This window comes from Daktulosphaira vitifoliae, unplaced genomic scaffold, assembly GCF_025091365.1.
Source record: "Daktulosphaira vitifoliae isolate Bord-2020 unplaced genomic scaffold, ASM2509136v1 Scaffold_1, whole genome shotgun sequence".
Classification (NCBI taxonomy): domain Eukaryota; kingdom Metazoa; phylum Arthropoda; class Insecta; order Hemiptera; family Phylloxeridae; genus Daktulosphaira; species Daktulosphaira vitifoliae.
In genome coordinates, this window is record NW_026099572.1 from 63,708,191 (window position 1) to 63,733,210 (window position 25,020).

Below are 25,020 nucleotides of genomic sequence, written 5' to 3' on the forward strand. Positions count from 1 at the left end.
ACAACTTTTTCACAAAAAATTGACTTTTTCAACTTAAATTTTGAAAGTGTTCCGGAAAGTCTGACACTTTTATATATATCTTAAATTAAAGCTAATGTAATATACTTTATCATGGAAAAAAAAAATTTCGGACTTTATTTTATCTTCAAGGTGAAAATGGCTACCAAATGCTATTATTGTGTGAAAATTCTCAATTTTATTTTTTACATTTTTAACATTATAATGCTATAACTTATTGAAAAGTGTATTGATCAATATAATTTTTTTATGGGAAATACTATTTTTTAATAATCCCTTTTTCATTCGACATACTTTGTCTTAATCAGGATATTAATAAGGAACTAGCAGTTTATGAAGCTTTTGGAATAATCCACCAATTTTTTAAAATTAAACACTATCTAAAGATTTGCATCGAAGCGTTTTTTTTTGATAGTGATTTTAATCACTGTCAGATATCATTATACTTGATCCAACTATGCCACGTCACCACTGTGCCGCGACCCCCCTGTGCTGGGTTTTTTTTCATTTATTCAAATTTTTTCTAAAATTTGTCTCATAAATATATTAAGAGATATATTGGTATTCAATAAGCAAAAAAACAGTCAACTGGTATAAACAATGGAAACAATAAAAACCCCTTTTCTTACCTACTAAATATCATACATGTTATATTTAAAATATTTTGTACATTTTTTTAAAAATGTTGTTCTTTATATGAACCAAAAAAATTAAATCATTGATTGTGTTAATCTATTTTATTTTAGTTCATTCAGATAATACAAATTTCATTATTAAAAAGGGTACTACAATTACCGATGTGTATGCTATATACAAAGAAACATATAAACAGTTACAAGATACTATTGAAAAACTAGAACTTAGTGATTTCAACTTCAAGCTCTTAAAACAAGTATTTTTAAAATTTTATAAAATAAATGGATTAACTAATAAGCATCTGATTTTTCTCATTAGTGTATTTAAAGAAAATAACTTTTTTTCTTTTTTTTTTATAATAAAAATAAAAAATATTAACTTAAATAATATAAAGATGAAAATATTCAAAATAAAAATTAATAATTAATTTATGTCATATTATAGCAAATATTAGATGAAGCTCCTGATGTAGATAAATTAGAAAAAGATTTGCAAGAATCTAATAATAAAGTAAAAACGTTATGTGAAACTGTTATCAAACTTGAATCAGAATTGGATAACATAACTTCTAAATTAAAATCTGCCGAGGAAGATTATAAACAGTTATTAAATGAAAATAAAAGACTTCAATCCACTGAAGATGATCTAAGCAAACAAGTAAAAGTCATTGTAGTTATTAGTTTTAGACATTCTGTTAATAGTTGATGGGAGTATTGGACCCCTTCTAAGATTAATACTAGCTTTATATTTAATGATGTGGAGCAAAAATTAAAAAAAAAAATTTTTAATTTTAGATTTGTTTCTTATTGCGTAACAAACAATGTCAAGAACGTCATGAAAATCGTAACATTGGCACTGATATGAGCCCACAATCGGTAAGATTAATTTAAATATATTTGTTAACTAAATAAGGAATATGATTTTAATACAATAATAATTTACAATAATATAAATTATTGTAATTGTACTTAAGAAATTATATTATTTTAAGCAGATAATATCTAGTTAATATTATAGACCCGTAAAACTTTATATGTAATATCTCTACAATGAGAGTTATCTAAAAAGTTACTTTACTTATTATTCTTAGTTCATATAAGCTTTAGAGTTACCAATTATATTAAGAATTGTATAAGGGTAAAGAATAATTTTAAATATATATATTTATAAACATGACTTGGTACTTTAAATTCTAAAAAGTAACAAAATGTGTGCTAAAATAATGAAATTTTCTAGATTATGCATATTTTTTTATAGTACATTTATGTAACACAATTTAACAATTAAAAACTGATTATAAAATGTCAAATAGGGTTTACTGGTATTCTGTAGGAATTTAAAAAAGTATCATCACAATCAAATAAAAAGGCACAAAACTAAAATAATATTAAAATTATAGAAAATGATATTACAGAAAATATTGTGAATGTGCGCTATGAATAAAACCAAACAATCTTTGATGTAGTGAAGTCAAACAATAATAAATATATTGTGCTGAATAATTTAAGACTTTGGAAGTGCTATATGTTTAAAACCTATTTCGTATAATATAGCAATATTATAAAGTATAAATTATATTTTTACAACTAAAATAATCATGTTTTTTTTCATGAATAGATATCTGATAGTGATTAAAAACACCTCAATGCATATCTATAGATAGTGTTTAATTTTTAGAAGGAATTATTGACTTATTCAAGTAAACATAAACTCATATTTTCTTATTTACATCCTAATTACAAGTTTTATAATTACAATAAATGAATAAATACATACTGTAAAAATGAAATTAGTTAGTATGAAATTAATATTCAATAATTTAGTATGGAGTATGGAGAAATTATAATAAGTTATAAATTAGTTGTATATTCCATTACCTTTATAGCAAACATCTATTCAAATTTAAGTATGAATTTAATAATAAAAGAAAGAAGTATAAGTTAACTTTTTTGATTTGATTATTCGGACATTCGTTAGTTAAGAAAATTAAAAATCAAATATAATTTGTGTTCAATTGTAGCCTATATCTTAAACAATTATGATGATAGATATCTGTGATTACATGAATTTTTAAGTAACATTGTTCTAATATGACAGCATTATTCTATCATGAATATCAATGAAAATTAACTAAAAAAAGTGTCATTTTTCAGCGAGACATTTAAGTCAGAATAGGGTTGAAAGATGAAAATTAACCCAAGCATTGTATTAAATTGTGTATTTTTTTCTGTTTTAAATGAATTTAAATCTATAATTTAGATATAGGGGTTATGTTATGAAATTATATATGATTTTTTACTACAATAGTTTTTAATTAATTTAGTATGAGAGGTTTTTTGATAAAATCTTAACACATCATTTCAAGTTTTGAATTTGCTTATAATTTTAAAAAAATCATCATTAATATATCTTTATTTAACTATCTTAATAATTAAAAAAAAATCTGATTTATTATTAGTAAGTCAAAAAACTTATCAAGAAATTTGATATTAAGGCTTAATAAATAAAAATTAATACCCTTGCACAGTTTTGTTTACTTCAGGTATTATATAATAAATGTAATTATTATAACAATAAACATGTTGCAGTTAATATCGAAAAACTATGTTACATTTGAAAATATTCAATCCTTGCAAAATCAAAATAAAAAACTTTTAGAAGCACTTAGATCTTTATCAAATGCCAATGATGAACAAGAAGTAAAGCTGATTTCAGATTTAAGAGTATTATATTTTTTTTAGATTAAATTTTTAAAAACTTAACTCTTTATTAAATATGTCTTTATTTGTTTAGGATAAAATAAAAAAATTAGAAAATAAATTAGAAGATCAAATTAAAATCAATGTTCAACTTGATGTAAGTATAAACAATGCACATTTTTTACTCAATTGTATAAAAAATCTGCACATAATTATACAGATATTTTTTTATTTTGCGATAAATAACTAGAATAATTGAATCCATATCAAAGTCTAAAAAAAACTTCTTCTTTTAATTCTAAAATAACACTTTTCTTAAAAACAATTTTAATGGATTAAAAACAATTTTAAGACAAATACTTATTAAGTTATAAGTATTTTCATACATATAGTAGGTATGAAACACAGGTTGGGGTGAATAGGCATGATCTGACTGGTATGGGAATAATAGAATCTAGGGACCCACATGACTGTATCCTAGATCTAACAAAGCATTTACCTTATCCTTTAGAAAAACAATTCCAGACTTCTTTTTTTTTTGTTCAAAAAAAGTTTATTTAATTATAATTTAATGTTATACAAATACAACTCATTTATAATTTGACTGTATCACTATATTAAAATATATAGTATATATTTTGTGTTTTGGCACCTGGTTTTTCTAAATCGCAACTCCAATCATCTGATCATGCCAATTTATCTGATGCAGACTGTATTAGTTGTACATTTTGACTATCCATAATAATTATAAATAAATAATAACATTAGCTGAAGTTATTTAAATAGGTTATAGATGTAAATTATAATATGTAAATGTATAATGCGTAAATTTATTTGCCTAAACTTCAGAAACTTCTATATAAAAGTCAAATAGATTGGTACATACTACTGCACATAGTGAAAAGAGAGAGCCAAAAATAGAATAACGTAGTGACTAATTAAAACAAATATTTCTGTGTTTGATAATGGGGTACTACAATTGTTATTTTAATGACTAGATAATAATTTTTTAAAGACATTAATGACAGTAGCTAGGGGTAAATAAGCACAAAAATAATATCTAAATTCTAAGATAAACATTAGTGATAGTGGTCAATTAATAATGTACGTTGAAGTGTGTAAATAAAATAAACTTTCCCACTGCTCAGACATACAATGATAATTATAGATTTAAATAAAGATTTTAAAATTCAATATTATTGTATTTATTAACTTTTATTCGTATATGTATGTAAATTTTACAATAGGGTCAATTTAAAAAAAAACAGCTATTTTCAAATTTAAAAGAATAACATTTTTTTTTGTATTATTAGAGTAAATAATACAAAATATAATTTTAATATAGTCAAAAAATGCATAAATTATTTTTAAAAAAAGTAATGTAAAATATTTAGTAGATTATAAATTATTGGATTTGCTAAAACATTGTGGACTAATCTAAATAATATTTATGCTCTATTTCAGGAAAAATTATTAAAATCGCAATCTCTTGACTTAAAATCTAACTTCAAAAATATATTACCTGATGCCCAGGAAAATCAAGATTGTAATAATGTAAGTTGAATGTCTAGATTTTCATACTTAATTTTTTATACTATTATTGCTATTATAATTTTGTTTATTAGATGGATAAAAATTTAGAAAATAATTTAGGAGATAATTTAAAATTAAAAAATAGTTTGGAAGATGTAGAAAATCAGTTATCATTAGCAAATTTGACAATTAAACAACTAAATGAAAAACTTGATACTAATAATAATGCTTATTCACTTTTGGAAGAACATGTTCAAGGGTTAAATCAACAAATTGATGAATTATTAAAAAAAATTAAAGCATCTAATATTAGAAATTCTGAATATGCTAAAAAAGTAGATGCATTACAAAATACTATAATATCACTAGAACACGTATGTTTATTTTATTTTTTTGAAAAATTGTCATAATTAGATTATTGTAATGAAAATTTATGAAATACTATTATTTATCTTAATATTTATATTTTTAGAAAAACCACGAATTAAAACTTGATTTAGAAAAAATGAAAACTGAGTATAACAGTATTAAAAAAGAAAATGATGGTCTCTATGTTTCCAATTTAAATTATTCACGTGAATTAAGACAAAAAACTGAATTGCAAAAAGACTTTGAAAAATATTTAGTATCCCAACTAGATTCATTAATTGTAAGCTGGGATTCAACTTTGACTTATATTATGGAAAATGATAATGATAATGGAAAATTCAAAGATGACTATAAGCAATTAACAGTAACATTACAAGTAATTAATTTATCTTTATATTATATAAAAATCTTTTAATTTCTTTTATTTGTCAGAGTAAAAAATAATATTTATATATGTTAGTGTGTGGATAAAGATAAAGGTATTAACTGATATTTAAAAAAAAATTTAATAAGATATTTTTTCTGGCAGTTTCTTATACTATTTATTATCACATTTTTATATAATCTCAATCAAATATTTATTTAATATATCATTAGATTATTTTAATTTTAATTTTCAGGCTTCAGTTGATTAATATTAATAATAGATATTATTTTTAAAGTACGTTTCAAAAATTAAATGAGTTTTGTTTTAAATTTAAATAATAATTAAAATAATTTTTTAAAATAAAGAGTGAAACTTTTGTCAATTATTGATATACTTGTAGTCATGCTATACATGCTGTTTATAGTTATTTTTAATAATAATAAAAAAAACTTATTTATTTCATCTTGCCAATATTTTTTTTACAAACTTCAACAATTAAACATTTTTGAATAATTCTCTATAGAATGTTCGAGATAATTTACTTTCAAAATTAGAATTATTTGATGATCTAAGTTCTCATAGAGAAGCATCATTATCCAGATCTCGAACGAATTCATTTAGTGTATGCTTAGATGAAAGGACAAACTTCCAAAGTGTTGTTAACAAGTTGGAGCATGAAGTTAAGAACATGCGATTAAAATTAAATGAATCAGGTGAAAATTGAATATTGATTTTTAATTTATGTCATTTTTATTAAATAAAGTTTAAAATATAGGTCAGCTAAATAATCAATTAAAATCAGAGCTGAATGTTACTAAAGAATTATACAAATCATTAGAAGAGAATTTGAAAAAAATGAGTGACTATTCATCAAAATTAGAGAAAGAACTAGAAAATACCAAAAAAAAATTTATGGAAAAAGATCAATTGCTATTTAAAGCGTAAGTAATAGTAAACATAGTAGTAAACGTAACCTTAGTATTACCCTTTTTTTTAGCAACATGTGTTAATAACGAGTTTATTGTAAATGGTGGTGGTGAAGTAGACCACTTAGTTGCTGCCTTTACACTAATGTTCAGTTACACTGTTAATATAGGTTCCTAGATGGGTTACTTAACAATAATGTACACCATGTCCCCCAACTTCAATAGATAAATTGTATTCTTGAATTTAAGTACATCCACATATAATGAAAAAATTTAATCAAAAAATATTTGTTACTCTAGCTAAGTATTTAAGAGCTTTAAATCCACCCTATCAGAAATTTTTTACCCAGTGTAGCATGGTTCATTTTTAATTAAAAAAAAGTTTAAATTATCATTTTTATTTACATTTTACAAGACCTTAATTTAGGAAGGTCCATTAAATAAAAGTATGGGTAAAAATTGAACTAAAAGAAACAAATAAAAAAATTATTAATATTATTTTAATTTTTCAATTAATTAAGTGGTCCATAATAAGGGAATTACTCTGTAGATAATATCTGACAGTGATTAAAATCACTATCTTAAAAACCCCTCAATACAAATCTGTAGACAGTGTTTAATTTTTAGGAGGAATTATTCCAAAAGCAACATCAACTCAATTTTCTTATTTACATTCTGATTACAAGTTTTATGATTTATAATTACAATAAATTAATAAATACATACTATAAAAATGAAATTTAGTATGAAATTATTCAATATTTTGTATTGTAATTTTAACTAGCTAATAAAATAAATAATTATCTAAATAAGAAAATTACTGGTCAATAACAACTTTTGAAATAGTCTTTCATAATGATAATAATAACACATACTTTACCTTTACTTTAAATTTTAAATAGTTATCACTTCCAAATTAATGGGTCGAAAGTTGTCGTCGACCAATCATTTTCTTAATTAGATTAAAAATTATTATAGTTCATGAATTGAGAAATATTATGTTATTAAAAAATATCAAGAGTGATTTTCTTAACATAAACATTATTTTAAAATAAAACAGAAAAAAATAAAAAATTGGTCCAGTGAGAACTGAATTAAATTAATGACAAATACGTAAAAAACACATTATAGTAAAATTAACACCTTCTCAAATTCGCATCAAACTTAAAAAATTTAAACTTATATTAATCATTTTTAGTTATATGTCTTCCATTATATTTTATATTTTTTTAAAGGCGACAAGAACTCAGTGAATTCAACTCATTTCAAAAAAATAATATTATTAAGTTACAAAATCAATTGTCAGATTATGAGAAAAGCTATTGTAAAATGATGGAAGAACTTGAAGCAACTAAAGAAAATAATGATAAATTATCAAAAGATATTTCAAATCTAAATATAGTTATTAAAAAACTAGAAGATGAATTAAACACAGCAAATAACAATAAAGAGCGTATGGAAAAAGGATTAAGCCATAAAATAGCTTATTATAAAAACAAGTTAGAGGTAGTTATATTTTTAAATTCATAATTGTACTTGAGAAGTTAATAATGTTAAAATTACTATCATCAAATTTCAATAGAAAATGAATTTTTTTCATAGAATACTTCAACAAATCATCATAATTGTTGCAAAAAAGAAAAAAATAATAAAAGAATGATTAGCTTTTATGTTTTCAAAAATGTATTGTTAGGCATAGCTAATTTTTTACCATAAGGAAGACTTGAACCACGGGTCCCCTATTGTCAATCTCTGGCTTAGAAAGTGTTGATTAAATGAAAAATTTTCACTCACGAATCAAATGATGATAGAAGTATAAGAAGAATAGTTCATTTTTCTTAACTTTTTGTCACCCGATACCTTAATAATTACTTCAAAACTACTAATTTTTAAATATTTAATAACATTAAATTCAATAATATAATTAAAAAAAATATATTAAAACCAATTATTTAACATCAATATTTATTTCTTATAAGCAGGTCTCTAGATAGCAGCTCATGAGTGTGCACTAAAATATAATTATACTTCAAAAATATTCTAAAGAACTTCTAAATATACTTCAAATGTTTTTTCTCTAAAGTGTTATAGTTTATTTCTAAAATACTGGTTTAAATAATTCCACTGTTTTCTTATACAAGGAAAAATTTTTGGAATTGAATTATTATATATAACCTGTTAACTTTTATATTTCAAATTTTTTAATGACTACAATTTTTTTTTAATATAAATTGAAAAATATCAATAAGTAATAATTATTTTTTAATTATTTAAAGAATAATTAATATTTATAATAACTTGTAAACATTTATAAATTAATAATAAAATGTTTATCAATATATTATATTATTCATTCTTTATACTTATAACATTATTTCAGAGATTAGATGCATTAGAGTTATTTAATAGAACTAAATCGGCGGAAATTGAAGATTTAAAAAATCAAAAGTCTGCTATGGAAAATACTATTACAGAAGTTAAAGAAATTCATGAAAAACAACTTAATGATTTAAATAATGAAATAAATACTTTAAAAGATACTTTGAAACGTTGGGAGTTTGAAAATAATCTTTTATCTGAGCAGTATAAATTGATTACAAATGAATTATCTAATATGGTTTGTATTACAATGTTTCTAAAATATTCTATACACTAAACCATTAATTCATTTAATTAAAAAAAAAATGTATAGAACACCAATAAAAACAAAGATGAAAGTTTAAATTGTAGTTTAACCGAATCTATAATTAGTGATGTACAGTTTTCTAAAATGACAAAGTTAATAAATATTCTAAAAGATGAAAAAAATTCTACAATTTTGGAGTTAAATGAAACTGTCACTAAGTGTAATAGGTAATTTATAATATTCAATTAGTTAATAAGTATAAAAAATTATGTTAGAACATTATTTTTAGATTAAAGTCTGAATTGGAGTATAAAACTAAAGTTATGAATGATATGCAAGCACAAATGAAAGAAATACAAGGCTTACATTCTACGGGGCCAATTATTGATTATAATCATTCTCAAATATTAGAAAAGGTAGGTAGTTTATTATATTCACTATTCATAAAAATATATTCTGGATAATTTTTGAAAAACATTTTAATATAAATTTTATTGACAATGCTTATATTTTATTAATATAATTTTAAGAACTTCGTGATTTTATAGATATCATATTATTTAAGTTTGAGAATTGAAATAAGTGATTAAAGGTTTCATATTATGTTATAATTATAAATTTACATCTATTGTATTAAAAACTTCAAAGAAAATAATGGGCTCTAATGAGTTAGATAGTTTTTTTTATAATTTGATTGTCATATTATTGCTTGAAAAATTAATTAAAAAGTTTAATGAATGATATTAATAAAAGTCCCAATAAATAACAAGAATTTTTTTGAAAAATTAGTCAAGTTATTTTTTAGTAATTAAATTATTTACTTGAATGTAGTCAGTGGTTTTTAATTTAAGTATTATTATTATTAATTTTAAATAATCAGTCATTTTCACAGGCCAAAAAAAAAAAAAAAAAATGAATATAAGTACAGTCATTATGTTACTTTTTATGTTATTTAGATTGAATTTTGCAATCAAGTTGTTAAAAGAAATAAAATCCTCGAAGAAGAAAACCAAACTATCACAACTCAGTTAAAAGCATTACAAGAATTACAAGAATTAAAGAATAATGAGCTTGCTGAATTAAAAGTTGATATGTCTGGAATGCAAAGTTTAATTGATCAGAAAACTGCTGAAGTATGTATACATATTTAAAAATTCTAAGTAATAAATACTTTCTTGAAAACTAGATGAATAATGTGATACATATATTTTAGGGTAGTTAAACTCTTTTCTTAGCTTTCTAATTAATCAATTAAAATAGAAATTCTTAATGTTATATATATATATATATAAAAAACTATGTTTTAGATTATTAAATGGTATTTTATTACAAAATTAAAAACAAATTGTAATGCAATATATAAGTTGTATTACATATTTTTTAAATAAGAATTTGATAGATGAGGTCATCCAGATATACAAATTTATTTTTTTTATTCATAATATTTACTGTTGCTAGATTTTGTCAGCTCAAAAAACAATTGCTAGGTGGAAAGAACGATCAACAGGGTCACACTCTGATACCGAGTATAAACAAATTTTGAATACACTTGAGAGAGAAAAGGGTAAAATGACCACTGCACTTGAACAACTGAAATCTATGAAGTCAGATAAATCGTCTCTAGAAGAATTGGTAATATTAATTTACTTTTTGTTAATTCTTTTAAAAATTATAGCTAGTGATAAAACTACCCGTGTAAGTATATTTTGTTTAAATTTGAACATTTAAAAAGAAATTTTATAATAAATAAAAGAGAAAAGTACAGTAGGGATCTAGTAAAGTGGTGGAGAAGCATTCTTGTATGAATAAAAACAAGTGGTTGGAACTTTTTTTTTTAATCATATATTACACCAAACAAGTTTTAATTTAAAATAATTTAGAATGTTACAAGTATTCCTTTGTTATGCAAATTTTTATAAAATTGTATAATTTTTAGCTTTAGTCCACAAGAACTCCTATAAATCAAGATTTTTTTTTTCATCATGAAATATATTGCTTGTATTAACATAAATTTAATGTATGTTTATAAAGGTCAGATTTTCTGGAAAATTATAAAAAATTAAACAAATAAATATTTATATGATTTTTAAGCTTACATAGTTGCACACAATGTACTTATAGGTATGAATGAATGGGCAGTTCTTACCTATTTCAATAAAAACTAAGCCTCCATAGTATGTTAATTTTAGCTTGAATTTTTAAAAAAGCATATTGTATACATGGCAAATATTTGATGTGTCATCAATAAAAATTTCGCAATAATCTGTATAGTTTTCTAAAATTATTTTAGTATAAAATAAAAACTAAAAAATATTAACATTGAATATTTTATGACATCTGTTATATTTTTTTATATTACTGATGTATAAGGCAATGTTTTTAAATTATAGTGCTGAAAGCTTCAGCTAGATATGTCTTGTGATCTTTTAACGTTCATTGAGTAAAGTCGGTCCAGTATGAATGGATGTAAACAGATGTGGCAGAGTAAAATTAATAGCTTCTCAATTACACAACAAAGCTAAAAATAGTTTTTTTAATACATAGTATTATTATAGATTGATCTTTTTATTGCTGTTATTATTTACAAAGAGCAGTTTTTAAAAATGATGCAACAAGTTTTGAGGGCGTATGAAAAATAATCCTCAGTCTGTGGAGTACATTGTGTAGTACGCTATCACAATGTTGTCAACTTGTCCCCAAAAGATGTATTTACAAAATAAATAAATAATATTTTATTATATATTATATTTTGTATAAATAATTGATAATTTTCAAAATTATAAATATAAATATAAGTATATTAATAATGTAATGAATAATGTTACTTTTAAGTTGGCTATTTTAATCACATACCTTCCATATTCTAATAAGTATTTAAGTAGTTCTTACATTTAGTATCATTATTTATTTATTTTTTGATAATTTACTATGGAAGTGTTTATACTTTAGTTAAAAAAACAAGAAAATGATCATTCAGAAGAAGTGAATTCTATTAAGCAGGAAATGGTGAAATTAAAAACAAAAATATCTTCAAATACAAAAATTATGGAAACATTTAAAAATATTATTAAAGCGTGCAAACAAAAAATTGCAGATGTTTCTTCAGAGATGTCAAAGGTATTATTTATAATTTCATTTAAGTCTAGCTATCCTACTTTTAATAGGATAACTTAAATTATCTATTATTAATCAAGTATAAATTAAAAGTATCTTTGGGATATTTTGAGTTATTGAAGAAAAAGAAAAATTGTTATTTTATGATTTTTAATTTAAATAATAAGTTTTATTTTTAATGAATTATTAACCCACACAACTTGTATAGCACTTTATTTACTAAATAGTAATTTATTTGACAAATAAATTCTGAAATTTAACACTTTTAATTTATACAGAAAATAATGGTCTGGTTTTCTAGTATTGAAATATCAAAACCAGTAGTTTCATTATCAGGCTAATGAATTAAAAAATAAAAACCTTCCTTTAAATTACAATTTTTCCTAAGTTAGCTTACTATTTGCACTAAAATTATTATCCATAGAATAAAATTATTTTTTAAATTTTTATCTTTTTTTTTTAAATATGTATTTAAATTAACAATTAGGTAAAAATATTAGCAAGGCGTTATAAACAACTAAGTGAAGAATTAAATAAAACTTTAAGTACAGAGAGAAGTTCTTGGCAAGCTAAATTTGATGTTCTACAACAAGGTGGTAGTAGAATTCCTATTGATCTTGATGAACGTGAAAAACTCATTGACCAAGGAAAACGAGAACAAAAGAAAGAAAGTGAATCAATTATTAATGAACTTACAGCTAAGGTTAATATCTACTTCTAAAATAGAAGATTTTTATTATTTTATTATATTTATAAAGTTAGAAATATTTAGTTCTTATTAATTATATTTGTATAATAAATAATGATCTTAATTTATTTTTAAAGGTTGCTGAAGCCGAATCTAACTTAAATACTGCTAAATCTGAAATAGAAACTACTAAAAACAACAGTCAAGAAAAAGAAATGCGTGCTAAACAACTCTTACAACAAGTTCGGAGTAGAATGTTAAATCTTTCTAAAGAACTGGATACAACTAAAAAACATCGTGATGGTTTGATATCCCGACTGGATGAAGCTGAAAGAGGTTTCACAACTGATTTTTTTAAACTATAAATTAAATATTTGTTTTTAAATTCTGGTTAAGAATACTTTTTTGAAAAATTTTTTTTCAATTGATTTAACTTTATGAAATAATGAGTTCCAAATTATTTTTTATCAAGGTTTTCATGAAGTTTTTACAAAGTAATTTAAATAAAGAAAATAATATATATTAATGGTGTAAATGTGAAAATCTTTAAATAATTAGTTTTTGGCAACTTCATGCAACTTTTCAAGCATAGTTGTACAAAACTAAGCGTTGTTTTAAATTCATAATTCAAAATTTAAATTTTTGCTTATTTCAAGATAAATTGTTTAAAATTTAATTTTACATAAATGCATGTCTTAGATACTCTTGTATTTCTATAACAATCTGAGATAAAAATTATTATTTTGATTGATGAGTGCAATTATTTAATTAAATAAGATAAAACTTTACTATATATATATGAGTGGCATGTTTAAAAATTATATGTGAGGTAGGGTCCAGATACCATTTAAAATGAAGAGTAGTGAAGAGTTTTGCCCCTTTACTATCCCTACAACAATTATTTTATGTCTATGGAAGGGGTTCAAACCTGAAAGATTTCTCCGTAAATATACCACTCAATAATAGATAAAAATAATGAGATAATAAACTTTTAAAAACTGTAGGTTTTAGTTTGTAACAAAAATAATTATTAAAATGCACAATATTTGTTCTACATTTTCTTTTTATTGTTAATAAAATAAATATTTTATTGAACATTTTTATTATTTAACAACATCCTGTTTATCATGAAGTAATAATTTTTTAAAAGATAAAGTATGACAATAATGATAATTTATTGCAAAACTACGAAATACATATCATTTTTTTATATACTAATAGTTAGAGTAAAAAATAAATGAAACGTATCCATTACTAAGCATTACACTAAAAATATATAAAACAAAAACAAAAATATAAAGTACTATTTAATTTAAAAGGATTTGTAGTTTTTTAAATTCTTAAAATGTGGAATTTTGTATTTAATAGGTTTGGAAATAATCATTGATTCAATTACTGTATATGAAGTATTTAGTTATACTTAATATTATGTTTGTGTTGTAAACAATTTTATTATTAATATTAGGAGGCAAAATACAAGGATATCAAAGTCATATTACAAAACTTGAACTTGAAAATAGTAAACTAATGTTGGAAAAGGATCAAATAACAGCTGAGAAAGACCGTTTATCTCATGATATACAAACATTAAACCATAGAGTAAATGCTTTAATGAGACAATTCTCTAATCAACAAGTATGTTAAATGTATTTTGACTAAGTTGTTAATAAAATAACATATTTTCTTTCTTTATATAGTGTTATTAACCTATATTTTTATAAATAATATAATTAATTATATTCATAAATATAATGAGTATTTTTAAATTAATAGTTTCAATCATTAATTAAAATTATATTTTACTTATACAGGTAAAACCATCTACTAGTTCAGGTTCTGAAAAACAAGTAGTTGAACCACCAACAGCAAATATTAAACCTTTAGGACCAGCTGTTAATAAAACACAACCTGTAAGAATATTTGAATTCAGCCATTTTTTGACAAATATTACATTTTTTTAGTATTGAGATTATATTTAAATCTATAATGTCTTTATACTTAAAAAAAAATTAATGAAGTTATTTGTGAATGTTTGAAGGCCCACCATTCTGTGACTGTTAATCCTTGGCGATCAGCTGCTACAGAAACTCCATTAGCAAGTATAAAACCAATGACAATGCAATCCAGAAGTATTGTAGTATTACCCACTAGTCAAACATCTTCAACATCCATTCAAAGGTCTGTAAAATATTGATTTCTATTAAAAATTTTTTACTTTTCCAATAGTTATTATATACATTTGTGTTATTCTTATTTATGAAACTTCAATTTTATTTATATTTGCTTATTGTCCTTTCTTAAAAGCTATTTCTTGTGTTAGAGAGGATAGAAAAACTTCTTCTTCAATAGCTTAACAGTCCATTAAGGACTTGTGCTGCCACTAGTAAGCCTCTCCATTTTTCTCTGTTCAAAGTCCAGTCTAATGTTGCATACTCATCTATCAGTCTCATATCCTTTTTTACGGTGTCGTTCCATCTTGTTCTTGGTCTTCAAGTGGACGTTTTTTTATTTATTTTTCATACATGTCCCAGCAACTCTAGACGTTTACATCTTATATATGTGAGTATATCTGGTTTTGTCATTATACATTTTTACTAAATTTACATATTTTTGTGGGATTTCAAAATGTATCATTACTTTCCATAGTTCTTGTCTATTCACACTATCATAAGCTTGTTTGTGTCAACAAATATCATATATAGGTCTTTATCAAACTTATAGTATTTCTCATGTTTGTTTTAAGGTAAATATGTGGTTGGATGGTGGATTTCCCCTTTATATAGTCACATTGGTATCTTCCTATAATGTCCTCTGCGTATGGCGTTATTCTTTCCAAAATTTTCCAAATTTCACTTTTAATTGTTTCTCCTCCATTTTTTAGTAATACCACTACTACGTTGTTTTTTCCAGGTGATTTGTTGTTTTTAATTTTTTTTATGATGTTATAGATTTCCTGTTTTGTTGGGGTTTCAATATATGGTTCCGCCGTACTATATTGTGCATTTCTATTTCTTTGTGTATTGATGTTGGTGTTTTATTAAGAAGAAATTCAAAATGTTTTTTTAATTTTTCTACTACTGATTCCTCTTTTGTCACTAACTCATCTAATTCATTCCTTAAAATCCTAGTCTGCGGTTTATATCCCAGTTTAATGTTGGCAGTCTGCTGAAGAAACTTTTGGGTTATTTTTATTTTCTTCAATTTCCTCAATCTTTCTATTTCTGCCAATCTTGTGCCACATCTTACTACTTAACTGGTTTCTTTTTTAATGTTTTTATACTTTTCTATATGTATGTCACTCGGGTCTTTGATAGCTTTTTCTCTCTATTGCTTCCTTGCATCTAACATTAAACTATTCCTTTCTTTTTTCTATTTCTTTTTATTTCTAAACAATTATTAGCACTATTAACTACTGCTATTCTAAATCTATCCCATATCTGTTCAACATCTTCATCTGCATTTTTGTTGGTCTTTTATAGTTCTTGCTGTGTTTTACAGATGTATTCCTCTAATACATCTCTTTCTGACAGTTTTCCTATACAGTATTTTACGGATTCCTTATTTTTTACCTTTTTCCATCTTTCAGATGATCTAACTTTAAGTTTAGTAATTACAAGGTAATGGTCCGAGTCGTCGTGTGCACCTCTATAGCTCCTGACACTTTTTATGCATCCTTTATGCTTATTCTGTATCATTACTAATCAATCTGGTTTTTAGTTATTCCATTAGGTGTTATCCAAGTTTGTTTTTGTATGTCCTTCCTTGGGAAGTATGTACTACTAAGGGTAAAGCCCTTTTGTTAAACACAAGTTGATCAACCTGGTTCCATTATCATTACTTACGTCATGTAAGCTATTCGGTCCAATCGTATGTCTGTACATATCCTTTCCTATTTTTGCATTAAAGTTGCCTATTAATATTTTGATACAGCTGTTCGTTGTTGTGTCAAGTATGTGCTCTAGTTCATCATAGAACTCATTCTTAAGATTTTCTTCTTTCTCTTCAATTAGTGCATATGCATGCGTTTATAATAATTGTATCAAAAATGTGACCTGTGAATCAAATATAGCATATTCTGTCATTTACTGCCATGAATTCTTTTACTTGTGGTAATGTGTCGTCACTCACTACAAACCCCACATCATTTTCATGTCTTCCACTAGTTTGTTTAAGGTCCTAACATTCCATGTACCCATTTTTATTCCATTTTCCAGTTCTGGTCGTTGTTCATTTATCCAATTTCAAAGTCTATTTTGCGGTTTCTTAACATGTTTCTTTTTTTACGATGTAGGGTTGTTAACCCTAGGATCAACTTCCCATAATTTGAGAAGAGAATAGCTCGATGCCCCAGGTTCGTCATACCCGTAACACTAGGTGTCCTCTAGGGGAATAGAAAAATTTACAAAAATCAAATCTTACTTAAAAAATTATTTATCAATAATGAATAATTATATTATAGTTTATTTATTTTTATTATTGACAATTTAGTTCAAGTGGAACTAGTAGTAGTACAACAATTGCAGTTCACCCACAACAACCTCAATCTATTGATATTAGCAGTAGTGGTAATGCTTTAGATTCATCAGAAGCTAACAGTACAGCTCAAAGTCGACATTTAACTAGTAGTACTTTAATACAACACGCAGAAGTAAGCAAATTACCAGAAAAATTGTAGAAACTAAGCTCTTATTAAGAAAAAAAATGTATTTATATATATATATATATATATATATAATTGATGATACGCGCGTGTCTTCGGGTTGGGAAATATTGTTGTCGACGACTGGTGAACAGGGTGGGGTGAATGCGTTACAACCGTATAGTCTCAAGCCGTAGACACGTGCGCATGGAAAGTTACAAACAACAAACACACAACATACATGTGAAACTAATATAAGTGTGTTAAAAATTATTTAGTGAAAACTTTTTAATATTAACTTGACGAATTAATGAAGCTATTTATGACTACTCCATAAAATTTTTTTTTATTAACTACTTAATTTAATAATTGATATAATTCTTTAATTAGGGCTCTGAATCTGCTGCTACAGTGTCAGATTCTAATGAAACCATAACACCTCCAATAATATCTCCACTACAACAAGTTATAGGTAATGCTGCTAGTCCAAGTGTTACCACTGCTCAAGCAAGCCCTGCAATAAGTATTGCTCTGGTAGTACCACAAGGTAGAGAGCAAGTTCAAACTACGGTATCTCAACAAACCACTGTATCAGTATCAACTGTATCTCCATCACAAAGTCAAATAGATAGGTAATTTATTTTGAAAATCAATTAATGGCATAAATTAAATCTATAGCATAGTTATAGTTGTTTATATAATAAGAATTGGTTACTTGTGGCTAATATTTTTTAGAAATAAAAATATATTTCAATATTAATTTAAAACTATAAAATATTTAACTTAAAAAGCCACAAAAAATACTACTGTATATGTATTTCGGGAACAATGTTTAATTATTAGCGCTAAACACATACTAGTATTACTAGCATATTTTAGCTTCGATGCGAAGCTGAGAAGGTATTGGTTTCACTATGATGTGTTTTTTTTTTATTTTTTTTTTTGTATCTGTTACCACTTTTTCTCAGCTCTCACCAAACGGATTTCATTCAACGATACGTCAAAAGATCACAAATCGTATCTAGTCGAAGACATTACCCTAAAAAATTGAAAAAATTTCCCTCCTTCCCTGTAAATGGGGAAAACCTCCAAAAAAATAACAAATTTAAAAATCGCTAATTTTCGAAACTTTTCAATTTTTTTTACTAAAAACTGCTGTAACTTTTTCAAAAATGAACATATCAATATAATTTTTTCTTTATATTTTTTCCTTATATACGGAGGGTGTTCAAATCTGAAAAATGCATATAGAAAGTAGAACTTTTTCAACTTAACTTTTGGAAGTGTTCCGGAGAGTCTGACACTTTTATATATGTCTTAAATTAAAGTTAATGTAATGTACTTTATTATGGAAAAAAAAAATTTGACCTCTGGACTTGTCTTCGTGGTGAAAATAGACATCAAAGTTAATAACAAATTAAGATTTTTGTAAAATAATTTTTTTTTATATTTTTAACTTAATAATGCTATAACTTTTTGGAAAATATATGGATCAGTAAATTTTTTTTTTTTTTAGATGCTTGATGTCTTTACCTATCATTTGGTATATTTTTTTTGTAAATCTTACACTTAACCTGCCCACAGGGTGGGATTTAAAATTACAACTTTTTCACAAAAAATTAACTTTTGGAAGTGTTCCGGAGAGTCTGACACTTTTATATATATCTTTAAATAAAGCTAATGTAATGTACTTTATTATATGAAAAAAAAATTTCTGACTTTATTTTGTCTTCATGGTGAAAGTGGTTACCAAATGCTATTTTTGTGTGAAAATTCTCGATTTTATTTTTTACATTTTTAACTTTATAATGCTATAACTTATTGAAAAGTGTATGGATGAATACAATTTTTTGATGAGAAATAATATTTATATACCTCTTTAATTCGACATACTTGTTTTATAAATCGGACCATATTCCTTAATACAGGGGGGGTTCAAAACAAAAATGCATAGAGAAAGTAGAACTTTTTCGACTTAACTTTTGGAAGTGTTCCGGAGAGTCTGACACTTTTATATATGTCTTAAATTAAAGTTAATGTAATGTACTTTATTATGGAAAAAAAAAATTTGACCTCTGGACTTGTCTTCGTGGTGAAAATAGACATCAAAGTTAATAACAAATTAAGATTTTTGTAAAATAATTTTTTTTTATATTTTTAACTTAATAATGCTATAACTTTTTGGAAAATATATGGATCAGTAAATTTTTTTTTTTTATAGATGCTTGATGTCTTTACCTATCATTTGGTATATTTTTTTTGTAAATCTTACACTTAACCTGCCCACAGGGTGGGATTTAAAATTACAACTTTTTCACAAAAAATTAACTTTTGGAAGTGTTCCGGAGAGTCTGACACTTTTATATATATCTTTAAATAAAGCTAATGTAATGTACTTTATTATATGAAAAAAAAATTTCTGACTTTATTTTGTCTTCATGGTGAAAGTGGTTACCAAATGCTATTTTTGTGTGAAAATTCTCGATTTTATTTTTTACATTTTTAACTTTATAATGCTATAACTTATTGAAAAGTGTATGGATCAACACAATTTTTTTATGAAAAATAATATTTTTTTATAATCTCTTTTTCATTCAACATTCTTTATATTAATCAGGATATTAATAAGGAACTAGCAGATTATGTAGCTTTTGGAATAATACACCAATTTTTTAAAATTAAACACTATCTAAAAATTTGCATTAAAGCGTTTTTTTTTTATAGTGATTTTAATCACTGTCTGATATCATTATACTTGATCCATCTATGCTACGTCACCACTGTGCCGCGACCCCCCTGTGTTGGATTTTTAATATTTTTAATTTTAAATAATAGATGTTTATATCTTATCGATCCGTATAATGGCACTTGTACCAGGGTAATAAGCTTAGAATGAGTGACAGAAGGTTTTATAGTGTAAGTAAGAGTGCACCAAGGTTCTACATTAGGTTCTTACTTATTTAAAGAAATCCAATGAGGCTGAAAGATAAGTTCTATAAGAAAAAGAATAAAGCAGTGGAACCAGATGAAGTGCCAGTAGAAGTATGGAAAATATTAGGCGGTGTTGGCATAAGGTGGTTGAAGGAACTTTTAAATAAAATCTTATTAGAAGGGAAAATTTCAAATGAATGGAGGAATAGTATTGTGTTGTCGATATTTAAAGGTAAAGGTGACATACAGGAGTGTGGAAATTATAGCGACATAAAACTTATGTGTCATAGTATGATAATTTGGGAAAAAGTAATAGATAAGAGAATAAGAAACGAGACATTAGTATCTAAAAACCAGTTTGGATTTATGCCTGGTAAGTCAACAATGGATCCAGTATTTTGTGTGAGGCAACTAATAGAAAAATTTAGTGAAAAGAAGAAAAAGCTGTGTATGGTATTTATAGATTTGGAGAAAGCGTATGATAAAGTACCGAGAGACATTTTAAAGTGAGCATTAATGAGAAAAGGAGTCCTGAAAAGGTACATTAATATAATAGAAGATATGTATGATAGCATTTGTACCAGAGTAAAAAGTGTAGGAGGAGTAACAGAAGGTTTTCGGTAAGAGTAGGAGTGCATCAAGGTTCTGATTTAAGCCCTTATTCTCTATAGTGATGGATGAAATTACTAGAGAAATACAAGAAGAGGTGCATGTTGTTTGCTGACGATTTAGTGTTAATAGGAGAAAATAGGGAGGAAATTAATCAAAGGCTAGAGGTGTGGAGATCAGCTCTTGAAGAAAAGGGTTTAAGAATAAGTAGAAGTAAAACAGAGTATATAGAGTACGAGTTTGATAAAGGAGAACACTAGGTAGGTGAAATATGGAGATCAGTGACAATAGTCCAGGACGTGTTTGGAGAGGAGGAAAGTTTCAAGTATTTAAGATTAGTGTGTAAAAGAGTGGTGGTATTGATGAGGATGTATGACACAGGATTAAGTGCGGGTGGTTGATGTGAAGAGAAGCATCTGTTGTCTTATGCGATAAAAGAATTCCAATGAGGCTGAAAGGTAAATTCTATAAGACTGTAATAAGGCCAGCTATGATGTATGGTTCAGATTGTTGTGCGGTTGATAAGAAAGTAGAGCAGAGAATGAATGTAGCAGAGATAAGAATGCTTAGGTGGATGTTTGAAGTGACTAGAGAAGATAGGATAAGAAATGAGCATATAAGAGGGAGTATAGGTGTACGTCAATTGTGGATAAGATGAGAAAAAATAGACTTTGGTCATGTTATGAGAAGAGAAGAATCGGAAGCCTTAAGAATAGTTGTAGAAATGAATGTTGAAGGAAGAAGAGGTAGAGGAAGACCAAAAAAGAGATGAAGAGATGTTATTGAATGCGATATGAAGACAGCTGATGTGAGCGTAGAGGATGTGGGAGAGGAAAAAGAAGAAGATGTTTACTTTATCCTATTATCTATCTAAAAGAAATTGTTTTTTTTTTAGTGTGCAAAACGAGAACAGTCAGCCAATGGAAAGCAGCAGCAGCAGCAGTAATAATATTGCCAGTTCATAGGCACCTGGCCCATCAACAGAATCAGAACCATCAGTTATAACTGCTGGAACTAGTGGTCCTAGTTGTTCCTCTCTAGATACTACAACTCATAGTAATAATAGCCAGAGAAAGCGGAAAGCTGATTTATTAGTTACATCATATGTTAGTATAAGAATTTTAATTGCAGGGTGTTTAAACTGGAATAAATATAGTGTAAAATAAAATATAAATCTATTTATAGCTAAAAAAATATTTATATTTCTAAGAAAAATTAGTAATTTAATATAAAATTTCTTTCAATTTTTAACTTTTGAAAATTAGTATAGATCTGTATATAAGTCTAAATTCATGAATTTAAAAAAAAAAATATCTTTATTATAATTTTTATAAATGAGCATTATTGTCATTTTTAATAGATTAAACAAGATATTTGATTTATTATTGGCTACTAAATTTCTCCAAAAATAATAATCTTGAATGTGTTATTTTAATTAATATTTCTTGGTTTAAAAGAGATTAAACACTTTTATAACTTAAATTGATTTATAATGGGTCAAATATTTTTTTGGTCTATTTTTTATCTCTCACAAGGGTACCATTTTCATTTTTTTTTTAAGTCAACATATATATTTTACTATTTAAAATGAACAATTTAAAGGTTAATGATTAATGAATAGTTTTATATACATTTTTTATAATATTAATACATTTAATGTTTGATTATTTATTTTTACTTATAAAGCAAGACTTAAGTTAATTAAATTTAAATGTTTTTTAATGTAATTAGATATTCAAAAGGATTTTTTTTGGATATTCTATAAGTAATGATATTAAATATATCATAATAATTTACACCTCCTTAGTACAACTTTTACAAGCTACACATTGTTTTCATAGTATTCAGATGCCTTTTAGTAAAATAGTGCTTACGTAACAGATATTTTGCAATGTATACATCCATTTAAACATAGTAAATTTACTTATAAATTCTTATTTAAATTACATAATAAATAGTAAATAAAAAGTTAAGTTTCTCTTAAAAATAAATTAACAGAAGTTATTTCAATGGTGCATATTATTTAGATGAAAAGATCAAAATCATTTATGCCTCGTGAAGAAAATAGAAGAGAAACTGAGTATGAAGCTCCTACTTCTTCTCAACGTGATTCAGAAGTGAGCAATTCATATACAAGTGGAGAAAATAATCTACAAGATAATAAAGTATGTATTATAAATATATGCACACAGTAGAACAGATCTAATTAACTCCTATAACTTTTGATAATCTCGATTTTGCATTGTAATTTTTTTTTGGCTTGATGCAAAGCTGATAAAGTATTAATTTTACTATGATGTTTTTTATTATTATTATTATTATTATTTTTTTTCACAAAAATTGTAATCACAAATTGTATCTAGTCGAAGACATTACCCTCAACAATTTTAAAATTGCTAATTTTCAAAAAAATTTTAATTATAACTATCATAACTATCAAAAATGACCAAATCAATATAAATGCATGATATCTTTACGTATCATTTGGTATATTTTTTTATAAATCTGACACTTAACCTGCCCACAGGGTGGGATTTAAAATGACAACTTTTTCACAAAAAATTAACTTTTGAAAGTGTTCCGGAAAGTCTGACACTTTTATATATATCTTTAATTAAAGCTAATGTAATGTACTTTATTATGGAAAAAAAAAATTTTGGACTTTATTTTGTCTTCACTGTGAAAATAGTTACCAAATGCTATAAAATAATTTAATATAATTTTTTTTATGAAAAATACTATTTCTACCTCTTTTATTCGACAAATTTTTTTTTAAATCTCACCATTGCCCTTTATATATTTATATTATATATATATTCATATATTACACTTATAAATCATAAAACTTGTAATCAGGATATAAATAAGGAAATAAGAAATCATGTTGCTCTTGGAATAATCCACCAATTTTTTAAAATTAAACACTATCTACAGATTTGCAATGAGGATTTTTTTTGATAGTGATTTTAATCACTGTCAGATATCATCTATACTGGGTCCAACTATGTTACGTCCCAACTGATCTGGGTTTTTTTATAATAAAAAAATATATATTTTTATTTTAATAATAAGTTTTTTTAAATATTCAACTTTATTACAAAAAATTGTTATGTGTCAATAATAATTTTGGGACATTTTTGAGTTCAAAGTATTTTAAAACATAGACAGTAATACAGGTAAGGTATGTATTATAAATACACAGTATATAAATATATTAGTTATATATTATACGAGTTATCAGTTAGATCTGTTTTATTCGTATTACATATGAAAAACTATATAGAATAATTATATAAAAATATGAATTATGATGAAAGGAAGTTGATGCTGAAACTGATATGGAGGTAACCAGTGAAGCAACACTTGAAAATAATGAAGTAGATTTAGCTAGTCAAGAATGCACTGCTGATACAAATAATATGAATGAAACTTCAGATGCACAAAATGGAAGAGAACAAAGTGTTTATTCTTATTCTTTAATTTATTCTGAATTGATAATATTTTATAATTTTTATAGTGACAACTGGGGAAAATACACCAGAACATTCTTCATCAAATGCTGAAGCAACAGCAATGGCAATTGTTGATGAAGAAGTAGAAGAAGTACCAGAAGATATAAGTTTTCAAGAAAACCAACCAGCACCAGTTTCTTCTGCTGTAAATAATTTTTACAATAAGCCATATATTTTGTATAACTTACTCGACACATTTACTTTTAATATTACAAAATTTAATAGTAATAGTGTTAACAACCTTAAAATTATATAGGTAAAAATTATCCTGCAATTTAAAATATAACATATAAAAAAAAAAATCAGCTTTATTACTGTAATCTTAAAAATACCTCTCTCTCTCTATATATATA

General features: G+C 24.7%; 2 protein-coding genes across 2 annotated transcripts in view; both read left to right on the forward strand.

Annotated features, from left to right (window-relative positions):
• Nucleotides 1–22,200, forward strand: part of LOC126896592 (nucleoprotein TPR-like) — a 24,397-nt gene extending 2,197 nt beyond the window's left edge. The window contains exons 6-30 of the mRNA XM_050669521.1: nt 765–910; nt 1,099–1,311; nt 1,449–1,529; nt 3,243–3,377; nt 3,448–3,510; nt 4,818–4,907; nt 4,979–5,260; nt 5,359–5,631; nt 6,146–6,335; nt 6,398–6,563; nt 7,784–8,054; nt 8,929–9,165; nt 9,241–9,401; nt 9,464–9,590; nt 10,131–10,307; nt 10,633–10,806; nt 12,124–12,291; nt 12,776–12,991; nt 13,114–13,312; nt 14,442–14,611; nt 14,788–14,886; nt 15,015–15,154; nt 17,465–17,624; nt 18,006–18,247; nt 22,051–22,200. Coding sequence (XP_050525478.1) covers nt 765–910; nt 1,099–1,311; nt 1,449–1,529; nt 3,243–3,377; nt 3,448–3,510; nt 4,818–4,907; nt 4,979–5,260; nt 5,359–5,631; nt 6,146–6,335; nt 6,398–6,563; nt 7,784–8,054; nt 8,929–9,165; nt 9,241–9,401; nt 9,464–9,590; nt 10,131–10,307; nt 10,633–10,806; nt 12,124–12,291; nt 12,776–12,991; nt 13,114–13,312; nt 14,442–14,611; nt 14,788–14,886; nt 15,015–15,154; nt 17,465–17,624; nt 18,006–18,247; nt 22,051–22,120 — 4,250 coding nt within the window. The 3' untranslated portion in view covers nt 22,121–22,200. The remainder of the gene's footprint in view (nt 1–764; nt 911–1,098; nt 1,312–1,448; nt 1,530–3,242; nt 3,378–3,447; nt 3,511–4,817; nt 4,908–4,978; nt 5,261–5,358; nt 5,632–6,145; nt 6,336–6,397; nt 6,564–7,783; nt 8,055–8,928; nt 9,166–9,240; nt 9,402–9,463; nt 9,591–10,130; nt 10,308–10,632; nt 10,807–12,123; nt 12,292–12,775; nt 12,992–13,113; nt 13,313–14,441; nt 14,612–14,787; nt 14,887–15,014; nt 15,155–17,464; nt 17,625–18,005; nt 18,248–22,050) is intronic.
• LOC126896610 (dentin sialophosphoprotein-like) overlaps nt 22,113–25,020 on the forward strand; it is a 6,162-nt gene continuing 3,254 nt past the window's right edge. The window contains exons 1-4 of the mRNA XM_050669551.1: nt 22,113–22,261; nt 23,183–23,320; nt 24,473–24,614; nt 24,673–24,812. Coding sequence (XP_050525508.1) covers nt 23,183–23,320; nt 24,473–24,614; nt 24,673–24,812 — 420 coding nt within the window. The 5' untranslated portion in view covers nt 22,113–22,261. The remainder of the gene's footprint in view (nt 22,262–23,182; nt 23,321–24,472; nt 24,615–24,672; nt 24,813–25,020) is intronic.